At 37.1% G+C, this 14,757-nt stretch overlaps 1 protein-coding gene across 1 annotated transcript in view; it reads left to right on the top strand.

The window, feature by feature from the left end:
• The window catches only part of LOC111872068 (forkhead box protein P1), a 601,128-nt gene extending 586,769 nt beyond the window's left edge, over positions 1–14,359 (top strand). The window contains exons 15-18 of the mRNA XM_023865595.2: positions 2,335–2,410; positions 6,632–6,658; positions 7,224–7,324; positions 11,862–14,359. Of these exons, the coding sequence (XP_023721363.1) occupies positions 2,335–2,410; positions 6,632–6,658; positions 7,224–7,324; positions 11,862–12,165 (508 nt within the window). The 3' untranslated portion in view covers positions 12,166–14,359. The remainder of the gene's footprint in view (positions 1–2,334; positions 2,411–6,631; positions 6,659–7,223; positions 7,325–11,861) is intronic.
• The last annotated feature ends 398 nt before the right edge of the window (positions 14,360–14,757 follow it).

Below are 14,757 nucleotides of genomic sequence, written 5' to 3'. Positions count from 1 at the left end.
CACAATTTCTTTCCAGTTTTTAAGAATGTGTGTCTATATATGACACCCATTGTTAGGAGCATTGACAGATTGTTAGTGTTTAAGGGTAAATAGTGTCAACTTCAGTGAGAGTTGCACCTCTGTCTGTTAGTGCAGTGCACAATTGCCAGACTCAAGAGAAGCTGTAAAGTTACAATATAAACAGAGCTAGCTTTATTTTGCATTCAGGCCAGGCTGAGCTGTTGTTACACATTTCTTTAATCTCTTGTTTTAACTGAATTAAAAGCCCTGTCTCTCTCTCTATAAAAGTGGTCATTTCACAGTGATTTATCACTTTCAGGAATGCATTCCTGCTATAAATATTCATATTCATAGCAGGAAGCTTAAAATTTTACTAGTGCATAGTATTGTTTCTTAGGACTGCATATTGATATTGACTGTCAGATTGTTTCCTACTGTGACCCATTTTCTATTCAGTCATTGTTCCAAATAGTTCAACTACAATAAAATCTGGCAGGTTCATCTAAGTGCTTGGATTTAAAGAGCTCTAATCAAGTGGTTTTATAACAGAAGAATTTTGTGATTACTTGATTACAGTCCATGACCTTAAGTTGGAAAGAAGCATTCAGTATTCATGATGCTATGTAAAATTTCCTCTGAAAAGGCTCACATGAATCATATAGTGGAAGAATGTAATTGCTGAAATAAAACAGCTTTTTCCAGCATTACATAAGTTTCTGAAGTATTTTATTTCTTCATGTTGCACTTTGGACAAATTCTTCAACTTGTTTTGAAAACAATTAGCTTCTTCTTGTACCTTAATATAAATTCACCTCAGTGGAATTATGTAGATTCTTTGTGATTAATTCCTAATCACAAGAATAAAATAAAGGTTTACTGTTACAAAGTAGAACAATATATTACTTGAATTTAGTCAAAATGATTACAAAATATTTTCATTTTGTAGAAAATTGGAACTTGTAAGACAAACATGATCCAAAATTGAGAGGCCGTGAAAAATATGGAGAATGTATTTGATCTAATTTTACATTTTCAGAATATATAACATAAATGTGAAAATTTATTGGAGATATCTGTTTCTGCTAAAATTTTAGGTATTAATTATGGCATATATTTCATACTTTTGGGGAGATGAAGTCAGAAAAGTTGCATTGTAAACAGAATGATATGTTTCATGTTTCAAGATGCTTTGCATTGTAGTTGCTCTTGTAATGTATGGAGAGTGTGGGTGAGATAATCCATTAATGTGAGAGTGATTGTCTATGTAGCTAACAAGTACAGATCAGTTGGAGCACTGCACCACTAATATTAGTGTCTCTTTTTCCTTAATTGTCACATAAAACCCTCAGATTATCCTCCTCCCGAGATCCAGCATGGATGAATTGTTACTTGAATCCATGTACAGTTCTCTCCCCTTGTTATATTTTCCAACAATCAAGCTGATGGCTTTTGTGTGTGCCCATGCAGATGTTGTAAAGAGATAGTCAGTCCAGTTGGTTAGAAAATAACTGTTCACATGTCCATAGGAAATACCAGGTACTGCTGCAGTTAGATACACTCATCACAGACAAGGTACATTCTGTCTTTCTTTATTATACACATTTTCCTCTTTTTCTCTTTTACTCTGTGTTTTCTGTATCTTTCTTATATTTCTTGTATCTGTATTTTTACTATCTTAGTGTATTCTCCATATATTTTTTATATATCCTTATTACATTTTATATATTTTTAATGTTTAATATTTTCAATGTTTGCCAAGCGACTGGAACATTTTTAAACCTATCTGAATGTTTTTTACTTACTGAAACCGTTGACAAAGAAGCAAATGATGCCATGGATTGGAGCAAATTAACACACCTGAGAACAGGTACATTGGTCACTTGGCACATTGAATACTCCTTGTTTCAAATCTTCAACTTCACTTTTATATGAGAGTTCTCTATTTATTTGTAATTTTGTAATATTCTGAAATGCAGGAAATAATTGTCAGAAACATTATGCTCAGTCTCATTGCCTTGAAAATGAAGGTATTATCTGTGCCACATGATTTGAAACAAGTTTCTCTTTTATCTTTTTCTATTTTTATCTCTTAATCTTGTAATATCTGCAGTTTGATGGAAGTTCCAGTTAGGTGGTGAGTCTTTTAATATTTTCAATCATTTTCTCTTTTACTATTCCATTTTTCTCTAAATTTAGATGTTTTTAATCTTTCTCAAGTTGATAATATTTTCATGATATAATTGATTACCTTTCAGGAATGTCTACTGAATGAAGTGTGTATAACATAGTGAAGTTGAATATGTTGATAATAATGTATACTCTTTGAATTACTAGGGGAGTGCAGTCTAAAAGCCCCACCTTGACACACAGCCCCACGTTGTATGGAGATGCATTGAATGCCAGCTTACAGGTAAGTGTCAGTATTAATGACAAATATAAAAGCCTTTTTTAACTAACAAATATATATGTGTGTATTGTTGTACATGTGTTAAATGGTGCATGGGATTGCAAATTTTATTAGCATGGTCATTGGTATAGATCCATTGAACAACTTCTGTAACCCACAGTATATCGTGTTCCTTCCAGTGCTGGTGTTTCAGAATGTTTGGAGATATTTAAACTTAGCTTATGTTCTAAAAGTAATTATGTTGGATTAAATGATTATCTATGTCATAGATATGAAGAAATATGTAACTAAATTATTTGCATTTTGTTCTGAAAAAACGAAGTTATATTTTATGTAGCTCATGTTCATGAGAAAACTTTTAGAACATAAGTACAAGCATGATTATTATGATAATTTTAAGACAATTAAACTCATATGAAGTGTTGTTCCACTTTGTTTAACAACATAGTAACAACATAAAAGTTAAGGGAAATAAAACATGGCATCCTATGCCCTAGTTATTCTACTCATTGATAGAGAGGTACAGTGAACCATCTGGCTGTACCAAACGTTTTGTATTTCCCAGAAGTTTGATAGGATCAAAAATGTCCGATGTTAAATGAAACCATCACAAGCAATAGAACAAACAACAATTCCTTTATGTTACAAAGATACTGATATGGAACTTCAGCTACTGAATTGTGGATCTTGACCTTTATTTATTTACGGATTTTTAATGACCCTGCCGGTAGACTACATGGTGTCAAATGAGAGGAATTTTCATTTAATGCATCCTGTTGTGTTATAATATACAACTTCTTTATTAAAACCGTCACAACACAACTATATCGACATCAGTGCCCAGTTTCGGCTCTGCTACATGTTTCGGCTATTAATAGCCATCATCAGGCAAACACATGGCTAACCACTGAACTGCAGTATTAATACAATTGGATACAATGATATTAATATATTAAAATGCTTGATGTAAAAATACAATAAATTTGATATATATAAAAAAGAACAAAAGTTATAGTATAAAACAAGAATAAAATTTATCGTTTGATGCTTTACATCATTGAGTCAGTCGTTGGTTTTTGTGATTTTGTTGTGTTCCCACGGACAAATTGGAGTATTCTATATTTTGTATGTATATAAAAAACTGTTATTTGATGCTCATGATGTAGATGTAGTAATATAAATGTTAATTATTTAGTTGGTGCCTCATCTTACAGAGTGTTGTCTGTTCTGTGGGGAATGTAAACAGTGACAGTTCAGTGGTGCATGTATGTTAGCCATGTATTTGCCTGATGATGGCTATTAATAGCTGAAACATATAGCAGAGCCAAAACTAGGCACTGACATTGATATAGTTGTGTTGTGATGGTTTTAATAAAGTTGTAAATGAGAGGAAGATTAAATAGCTAACTAACTTTATGGAGCTGAACCTTTCACAAGAAGTCACCAGTCACACAGCTACTCAAGAACTTCTCAACATTTAATGGGTCCTGAAGGTTCATTTCCATGTTCACAAGAGCCCTCCACTGGTACGTCTCCTGGTCCAGATCAATCCAGTCCATGCCACCCCATCCTATCACTCTAAGATCCATTTTAATACTATCCATCAACCTACATCTTGGTTTTCCTAGTGGTCTCTTTCTTTCTTTTTCTTCCACAAATATCCTATATGCATTTCACTTCTCCCCATTCGTGCTGCATGTCCTGCCCATCTCATCCTCCTTAACATTATCATTCTATTATGCTTGGTGAAGAGCATAAGTTATGAAGTTCCTCATTATGCCTTTTTCTCCACTTTCACATCACTTCATCTCTTGTCAGGCCAAATATTCTTCTCAGCACCCTGTTCTCAAACACCTACAGTCTGTGTTCCTCCCTTAATGTCAGAGACCAAGTTTCATACCCATACGGAACCACAGACAAAATTATAGTTTTGTATATTCCAATTTTTATGTTTCTTGACTGAATGGTAGTAAGCATTTCCTGTGTTCAATCTTCTCTTGATTTCCTCCTCAATCAAATTTTTGTTTGTTACTGTTGTTCCAAAAAATTTGAACTGTGTCACATTTTCAAAGGATCTGTTAGCCATCTTTATGTTTTGATTTTACCCTGCATTCTGGTGATGAGACAGTAACACATACTTAGCTTTCTCTGGCTTGACTTCTGGACCAAACTCCTTATTAGCATCAATTAAAGTTTCCATGTTTTTCTTTATGGTATCTACATTATCACCCAGTAGGTTCACATCGTCAGCATAGACCAGCAGCTGATGTGTCCCATTTAATTTCAGTCCCACCTGGTTTACCTGGACCTTCCTAATGGCATATTCTAAAGCAAAGTTGAAAAGCAGTGGCAATAAAGCATCTCCTTGTTTTAGACCATTGTGGATAGGAAAATTATCAGACAAATGTTTACCTAATTGGAGTTTACTATATGTCATGTTTCTAAAGCACCCATCCAGGTCTGAGGTTCTTTGTGACATTTTGTAACAAGCTAATTTTTTATGGCAAGGAGTTGTGAGCTCCACACCAAACCTCCAAGCTGGAGGACCACCCCTTGTCGGCTGTCTGCAACTGCTTATTCAATATATTCACAACTACCTCGTATCTGGAGACCATCTCCTCCATCCACAACCTGAGGATGTGCCATGCCGTGGTGATAAGGAACCCACCTAACTTGGGACAGAAAGGTTAGGGAATTATAAGTTGGAAAGGATTTGGAAGGATGTGGTCATGATCTAATTTGAGGTACTATTTTGGTATTATCTGGATGGAATGAGGAAAAGAACAGAAACCTCAAGCAGTATAGCCCATTTTCACTCTCAGATTTGAACCCCAGACCTGTCAAATATAGAGTAGTAATATGATGACAAAATTCAGTTTGACAGTTTAGTTCAGCTAAAATCTCAGAGATGGAAACACTATATATGTACTTTCATAAGACATCTTGTTAATTCCACATGTCGCGTGGTCAGCGCAATGTATCCCCATGGCCGTTAATTTCGTTTTTCTAGACCGGAGCCGCTATTTCCTTGAAATAGCTCCTCAGTTATCCTCATGAGGCTGAGTGGACCCCTTTCCATACCCACTACTTCTCAAAAATCTGGCAGCACCAGGAATCGAACCAGGACCTCTGGATCTGTAGCCAGGAACTCTGACCACTAGACCACAGAGGTCGTTGCCATATCTTTCATATACCATATGCAATTGGTAGTCTAATAATTTTATCATGTTGAGTTCCTCTTATTAAAGAGGCATATTTATTTTATACCAGCAGTATGCTGTATTCCATTCAGTGATATGTTCTTAAATACATAGGCTGTAGAGTACTTAATGGGCAGATGGTTATGCACTCTGAATTGGGGGTTTTTTGAAGTACTATTCCAGAATTTTTCTTGAAGAGCTTGAGGAAAATCACAGGAAACTTCAGTGATGGTAGCCAGCCTCCAGCCTGAGAATCAAACCCAGAACCCTTGAATGTGAAGCAGGGGTGATAATTGCTAGACTGAAACACACTGTGTGTACTCTATATGTGTGATTTATTTTATGACATTTTCAATATTTTAGACAATATAGCATCCAGTAGTAGACTGATTGGAGAATAATGAATTAGAAAGGGTTCGGAAGGAACTTCGTATGGGTTATCAAGGTACTGTCATCGTATTTGCCTAGAGGGACTGAGATTAATCATGAAGAACCTCAGTCAGGGCAGCCAGTGTCCTGGCAAAGGTTCAAACTGAGCACCTATCGACTACAGGTCTGGAGCATTAATGCTTGACTAACTTGATTGGTTGTAGTTTGATATTTGCATGGAGGTACTTGGAGCAATCGTGGATAACATAGGATATCTGACTCCATTAAAGATTTAGTCTGATTACCTCATAAACATGAAGAAGAATTGATAACCATTGCACATTTTAATAACATAAGTTCTTTCATCTCCTATATTAAAGTACATGTTTTCCTAAGTGTGTGCATACTAATATGTGTTTATGAATGGTTTAACTGTTGTATATTTAAACTTTAAAAAACAAGACAAAGATATATAAAAGATGTAGACGAATCTATATTTACATTTCAGTCACTCTAAATTAACATTTCTTATAGGTAATATGAATATGGAATCATTCTTTGAGTTCCTGAGACTTGTTACAGTTACAGCATGTAGTGTGTAATTGCACGTATCTTTTAAACAGTTATTTGACAACATTCTTGTTTATTTTTCAAGAACTCCCAATGTGAGAATTATTCTGAGGTAAAGTACTTTCATTATCTTCTTTACAGATAAAATTTTAAAGTAGTTTTGTTACAATCTTTTGGCGTTTTTAGAAAGACATTGTTTGACTGTGGCATTAAAAAGTCCCTGCTGAGCAATACTCACTCTGCTGTTGAAATGTGGAAATAAATGCAGTATTTTATCGATGCATGTGTAGATATATTGCTTCTGTCTGATCAGTAAAATTCAGTTTTTCTGAAAGTCATAACATTTTTACATTTTTTTCTGTCACTGCATTTTCTTCAAGAAGTTTGACATTACAGTACTCTATACTTTCAACAGATCTATTCTGTTCAAAATGCTCAGAGTATACAGTATTTTTTAATGCAATGGAATGTTCTGTCCATAACAGTGAAATGGATAAACAGTATCACCTTTGATTCTGATGCATGACATGATGTATGGTAATGTATGTTCTAGCTTTGAAGCCAAGCGAGGAGGGAGCTAATGCTTATAAAGCCATGAATAGAATAAAGTAATATTCTCTAATTTGTGTGATAATATTTTACTGGATTATGTCTAGGAAATATGTGGTATGTTGCAGGCTGCACTTGGTGACAGCAACATAGGGTTTCTCAACAATTCTATGAGCACTTCCACAACAACCAGTCCAGAAAAAGTACCATCTCCACCCTTGGAGCACAGGTAACTTACAGTAACAACTTCAGACTATCAGTTAGCCATTTTAAGTCGGACTATTCCTGCAACATTTTATATTCTTATTTTATCCTTTATTTCTACAAATTTTGAAGTTCTCAAATAATTATTAAGATAATGATTACACTCTTATATTTTATGTCAATATGAGTCTGCATACTTAAGTCCTGTTTTGCATTTTCAGCAGGTTTTTTGAAAGTCCAAGTTTTTTGGCAGAATTTGCAGATGTCAACAATAGAATGCACACCTCTGTAACAAACGTTGTGTTCCACACTGGTGTCTGTAAGAATAGTTCAAGTGTTCATTAAGAGAAGGAAGAGTATTGTGGGGTGTCAATGTTCGCCGAGACAACCACTTGAAACTATAACAACAAATGTTTGTTGCACATAGAATAGGCATTACAGATGCATGGGGAGCGTGTCTGGAGAATACCGGTGGAGACTCATTTCATAGCCGTTAGCCCAGTGTAGTGATGATGGTGCTCGGTGGAGGCCCATAAAAGGCCTGTTTGTTTAGCCTCTGTTGGAGTGAGCTAGCAAGCATGGTGTACCTCCTTGCTGCAACCCAATGTACTTCCTTTGCTGCAACTCAGTGATTGCGAGCTAACAGGATAGCAACAAGTCTGGCTGGCTGGCGGAGCTACAGTGCGTGCACCGGCAGAGTTGGTTCGGTGCTCTACTGGAGAGTTGCAGCTGCGGTGATCTCTTGATAGTAGTGTAGCGGTGACTGATGCAACTGATGCGATTGATGCCAGCCTCAAGTCAAAGTTAGCGTCACATTGCGAGTGACAGTCGGTCAGTCTGTCTGTCCTGGGGCTCAGGTCCAGATATTTCTTCTTATATGAAAGTTACTCTCCTGTCCATGTGGGGGGCCCTCTCTGATGAGAGGTCAGGTCTATCATTTGATGCTAGCCTGTTGGAGGCCTGCATTTTTATACCGTTATCACTGGGCAGTGCACGGACCTGTTGGTGGCGGAGCTGCAGTTATAGTAGCGCTTATGTGGATGTAAAGACAACCAGGCCGCAAGCTGTAGCTTATAAATATTGCCTGCTTTCGGTACACTGCGGGAGTTGTCTGTGGTAGGTTCCCACATCATGTACAGTATGGTACTGACGACACAGGACAAATTATAGAATGAGAATGAGATTGTCACAGGGAAAAGTGACATGAATATCCTGGCCATACTGTTCGAGGGGTTCATGTTCTTGAAGCAAGGGAGGATACAGTTAAGACTGGAACTGCTACCACTGAAAGCTGTGAGATTGCAGATTGCAATTTTGTACTTTAGCAACATTTAACTACCCTGCCTCCTCATAAATCACTATTAGTGGCTTCCTGTATTGAATTTTTGATCAATTTAATCCTGGAGTTTCCAAAAACAGGCTTGTTTGTTTTTCCTGTGACATGGACCAACTAATGTATCTTTCCCCTTCCATAATATTAGGAGAATGTATGTCACAGTGTGATTTATATGATTGGCTCATGTTGTTTTATGCAGGAGAAATCAGTAATTTAATTCTTTCATTGTGTTGTGGTTTGTGAAAAGATGTAAATTCAAGTCAGCTGCACTGGTTATTTTTAATTATCGACGCATTAAACAAATATTTTTTTTTTAATTCGCTTAGTGGGGCGTGGAGTTCAGATGGGTCCACTCAGCATGGCAGCTACTGATTGGCCTATTGTACCTGCCCTAGGTGATTATGATGATGGAGAATTTGGTGGAATGAAGATTGGCAGGGGTAACTGAAATACACGGAAGAAACCCGCCCCAGTGCCACTTTGTCCACCACAAATCCCACTTGACCAGACCCAGGATCGAACCTGGGCCGCCGCAGTGGGAAGCCAGCGATTATTATTATTATTATTATTGGAGGGGGGTGGGTTTCCCCATACACTGCGACCAGTTTGATCTATTGTACGCCCCCCTGTGATATTCTACCAGTCTCAATACCCTACCGGTACTCATGCATGCTGTCAGTCCCAACTCAGCCAGCGAGTTCGGCCTCTACTGGCTCAGCGGTATCTAGATGCTTCCCCTGTCTACCAGAGGCGTTAGAGACTATCGTTGGGTGGGAAATATCCTTACAAATTTGGCTCAGAGGTCTCCTTGAGACATGAGGTTCTTTTACATGCCGTAAAGCTACGACGTGGGACCCACGGCTTCAAGTCCCTCCCGGAGGACTTGTTCCCTGAATTTTTCCGCCCTTAAAAATTCCACGACCTCTGCTGGGTTTGAATCCGTGTACCTTGAGTCATGAGGTGGGAACGTTACAACTAGACTACAGAGACCGCTAGCCAGTGGCTAACTGCTTGAGCTATGGCTCGGCCATTAAACAAATAAAATACCAAAATAAACTCCATGAACCTAAAATATCACAGTGAAAGTTCCTTCACACAAGATACAAGAGTTCTCGTTACATAAGGAAAGATTATATGTTATGCATTACACGCCTTCTTTCTTAATACAGCATTGTAGCACATTACACACTCTTCTTCAGAACACACACTTTGTGTTTGAGAAGGTCTCAGAGCAACTCAAAATATTGTATTTTTTAATTAGGTATTTATGTTCTACAGTATATTGATAATTCCAGATTCTCTTCTTTCCTTAATCCAGTTTCTACTTGTTTGCCACTGTGCTACAGCAACAAGCAAACTCCACAGCATAGGGTCTTCTTCTACAGTTCTGTAATTATTCAGCAGGTCAACAAATTCCTGCTTATTAGGAACTAGAATTTCATAAGCAGTTTTACAAAGCCCATTACAGGATCACACACTGAGCTATTTGAATCCAACACATACCTTCATAACCTATTTCCAGTGAGATCTGTTTTAGTATTCCTATGTCTTTCAAGTAAACCTGGACAAATGGAACAATGACTGTTGGCTTATATTAAATTGCTCTCTTGCAATGATATGATGCTGTCATGTGTTCCTTTACTGTGCAATTCTGTAAACTCAGAAGTTCCTTGGTTGAAATATTAATACATATTAATTAAAAAACTTCAAATAAAATAATTGATTTTTAACATTTTATTACTTCATCTTGTTTACAAAATGTTTAATACCAGTTACAGTGCGTTTTCTTACCTCGGTTGTTTAATGACAAAAATGGCTGACTCATTACTATATACAAGGGTTGGAACTTTAATAGTGGCAACACTGCTATAGAGATGTCATGCAGCGGAACCAAATAATGTCGCTTATACCACACGTNCAGAACAGTGGCAAGGTGGGTAAAAGCCTTCAACGAGGGACGCCAAAATGTGGCAGACATGTGTCGGCCAGGTCGTCCTAGTGTCAGTGAAGAAGTGTATGCTCTTTCCACGTTACTGGAGAGTGATTGACGCCATACAATTCATGAGCTCGCCTGAGAGACAGGATTAGCGCATATGACTGTGCTTCACATTCTGAAGGAATGCCTGGGCATGAGAAAAATCGCATCATGATGGGATTTGACAGAAATGCAGAAATGGCTATGATACAACTCTGGGAAGTGCTGTACCATCCACCATACTCCCTGGACTTAAGCCCTTGTGACTTTGTCTTGGACCTAAGATGAAGGAACCACTTTGTGGCATTCGCTTCAGAAGTGTTCCAGAGATTCTTCAGGCAGCAGACCGCTCCATTCGAACTATCAACACAACAGGCGCTGCTAAAGGTATCCTACGACTTCCACATCGCTGGCAACAGGTTGTACACAATGCTGGCGACTACACTGAAGGACAGTAAAACTTCGAAACATGCATCTATTTTGTATCAGTTGTAAATAAATAGTTGCCACTATTAAAGTTCCAACCCTCATAATTATCATAGATGCCTACACACAATTTTTAATCCAAAATATTTGGTATACAATTATTCCAAATAAACAGAATTTGTAGAATATTAAAAAAATATTTGGTATAATATTTCTTACTTCTATTTTATGATAGGAGAAAAAAATAATCTTGCAGACCCATGGTCAGGCTTCAGCAGCTGCACTTTGAGAAACACTGATATAGACCATATAAGAAAACCCACATTACAGGACACAGTAGTACTCCTTGAAGGTGAAGAAGGCGAAGCAATCCCTATAACAGGCTATGGAGGCCCATAGGATTGTGAGACGTTGAGGGTCCCACATTATCTAGACAATCAGCTCACAGATGGCAGTGAGTTTGTCAGCCTTATGTGCTGGCCGACCTTTACCCCCAAGGAAGATTCCTGGTACTCATATCTGTTAGAGGCTGAGTCGACCCCAGGGCCATAGTGCGGCTGTAAGGATTAGGTCAATTGAAAAATATCCACCTCATCAGGACTCGAACCCACGACCTTCTGGTCTGTAGCATAGTGCCTCAACCAACTACACTATCACGTGCCTCCTGGTACTCCTTCTTAGTGCAACGAAATGAGGGGCCCTACATTAAGAACTTGTTTCCTTTTATATTGGCAGCTGTAAGGTAGATTTCTGCATGTTGAAATTTGTTAAAGTTTAAATATTATGAACAAGTGTATATTTATTTAATCTGCACAATTGTTTCAGAGCATCAATGGAAGGAGCCATGATGCACATCAAACAGGAAGCTGTGCCACCTGTGCTCCCTTCTTCAATGGTAACTGAGAGTGAAGGTCTGGTGCACCTGATAAAGCGAGAGGTGTTAGAACAGGGAATGGATGGAGAGGAGACAGAGGGTGTGGGTGTTGAAGTTGATGAAGAGAGAGTTTATGGACCTGGAGCTTCAGTAGGTACGCCCATGGATCAGAGTCACGAGTTGGAAGAAGGAGACGAGATGGCTGAAGACCTCTCGATGGTCCCAGATGTGGTGGAAGAAACACTTGAGGCATAGTATGAACGCCTTCCCAAGGGCAAAGTGTTTACCATATCTTGTGTTTAATGTTCAGTTGCAAACTACAGTGTTGGGGAATGATCAGAATGGACCATTACTTTCCCCTGGTTGTGTGCGTTACCTTGGAACAAGAAAATGCTAAATCTAATCCATATCTCCTCAGAAGCAATTGCAGACTAATTGAATTTGACTGTTGCAATTATCAACTACTACCTTGGCGAGTAAATGTCAATCAACAAATATTAGCTGAACTGCAGGCTGTGTGTATGAATGCCTGTGTATATGTGTGTGTATGCTTGTGTGTATGTATATGTATGTATATAAATAATGTGGACATCTTCAATGAATAGTAACATACGAGAGTGTTATGAAGACTGCATAGTGAATGATTGTGTTATCATATTTATATATATATATATAAATATCCATATACATTTATATATATATAAATATATTTAAAGAGCATGTAACTTATAATTGGTAGGAAATTAGAGTTGTTCTTCTGTAAGGTTCTGTATCAGTAGCACTAATGAGATACATTCAATGCTGAGACACTAATGAATAAACTGAAAGGTGGTGCAACTGTCCAAACATTGATTGTCAGCACGAACTAAAAGTATACGTGTCAAAGTGTCATGAAGTCACATTGGCTCACATCAGCTGAAGCTGCGCCTAGTCCTGATGTGTGAGTTGGATATCTACCATATGTAGCATCGTAGTGTGTAGAAGCATATCTTTCACGTGCATTATTTATTTTCTTCGTTAACATCCAAGTACAATATTGTACCTCAACATGCATGTTCTTTTCTCAGAACAAGCTGGGATGGAGCAACCTTGCCAAGGATCAGGCTATAATGTTGATGTGAATGTTAGTTCTCATTTTTGGGATGGAAGTGTAAAGAGAGTACTCTAGACAGGAAATCATTTCCTAACTTATTTTATTTATATTGAGAAGTTCCTTTCCAATTCTAAGATTAAAACTCAAAAATAGATTGCTCTCTGTGTTCATATGTAGGCCAAGAGGATGTTTATTTTATGCTAATTCTTGTCATTAATTGTGTTATTTTAACATGTTTATTATAGTTGAGAAATCAGACATGTCCATGTTAAATGTGATGGAGTCTTTGTCTCCATTACTGCCTAAATACATTTTTCCACTTAAATTCGCTTTGAATTCAAGTACAGGGTAGGTTGGCAATCTCAAAATACAGAGAGTTCCTACAACTTGGTTATTATGAACTGTGAACAGTTAAAGGAAGCACAATGGGAAACCACGTAAATAAAGGAACTAATGTAAATTCTGGCATGCTAGAGTGCTATCAGAGACATCGGTAGTTTAGTACTGATTGCTGTTAGAATGTGCAGGCAAGGAATGGGACAATAGCATTGCATAGAAATCACTGCTTAGATGCTTGGTTGATGTTAGAATTCTTACATGCAAAACTGAGGGAAACATCCATATCATTGCTAGTCGTCATGTAGTTTGGTAAGAGATGCAAAAAAAATGTAATTGGAATATCAGAAGCCAACAGCAATACTGATGGAATTATTTTATACATCCTATGAAGAACTGTATTATATTATATATGTATACAGAAGATCAAGAGGGTGCAATTTTTTTTTTTAAGTTATAAATCAAATAACCTGAGTTGAAACTTAATCTTAATCTGCACATCTTTGTTCTCTTATAAGGTAAATTATCCAGTAATTGCTTTTACTGTTTATAGTCTGAATGGACTTAATGCATTCCTAGTTCATTTTTTCTGTTTACAGTATAGGAAATGTGTAATTACATCATTGTGATTACCCAGAATTCAGTGGGCATATATGTGATTTTTATGTCATGTTATGATCAGTAATTAATAATTTCAAAGGAACTGCAAAGTTTTATTAGTTCTGTCTGAAAATTGTAGAAGAACTATAATTCATGCACTGTTCTGTGAATGGAGATTTGTTAGTAAGTCTTTTATTTTGAAACAATTCTGTGGCACTTTTGATTATATCTTAGTGCCAGTTTAAGGCATAAACATTGATCGAAACATTTCTCTTAATGACCTTCGTCTATACTTTTATAATGTATAGAATGCCATTATTTGTGGAATTATTCATGTTTTAGAAGCTTGTAAAATTATGGAGAAAAAATTTATTTGGGCTGTGGTGTACAGTTGTTAATAGAGACAGACTTTATTGTGTACATACGATGTATATTATAGTGGACTTAATTCCCTAAATTTGTTTACTTGTCTTGGTGTCTTGGAAATTAGCTCCTCATCCTTATATTTTAACAGTAGGATATATGTTGTGGTACATCAAAGCAGGCAAACATGATAGTAATTACACCTAATGAACTATCTGCACATCTGCAGAAGGAAACTGTTTGATAGTAAGCTTCCATACATAGCCCCTGAAGGGCAGATCCAAATCTGAACATGTATTAAACTCAGGCATGCGTCCTTCCGTCCGCAGAACACTTAAATTGCCTTGATCAATCTTGTCCTAAGTCCTGAAAAATTTGCCAGTAGATACTGTTTTTGTTTCATTGCATGAACCTTCATACCTTTTAAGTTCTCTCATATGTTTGATGTCATGTTT

Source organism: Cryptotermes secundus, unplaced genomic scaffold, assembly GCF_002891405.2.
Source record: "Cryptotermes secundus unplaced genomic scaffold, Csec_1.0 scaffold162, whole genome shotgun sequence".
Taxonomy (NCBI): Eukaryota; Metazoa; Arthropoda; class Insecta; order Blattodea; family Kalotermitidae; genus Cryptotermes; species Cryptotermes secundus.
This window is presented reverse-complemented; position numbering and strand designations above follow the sequence as displayed.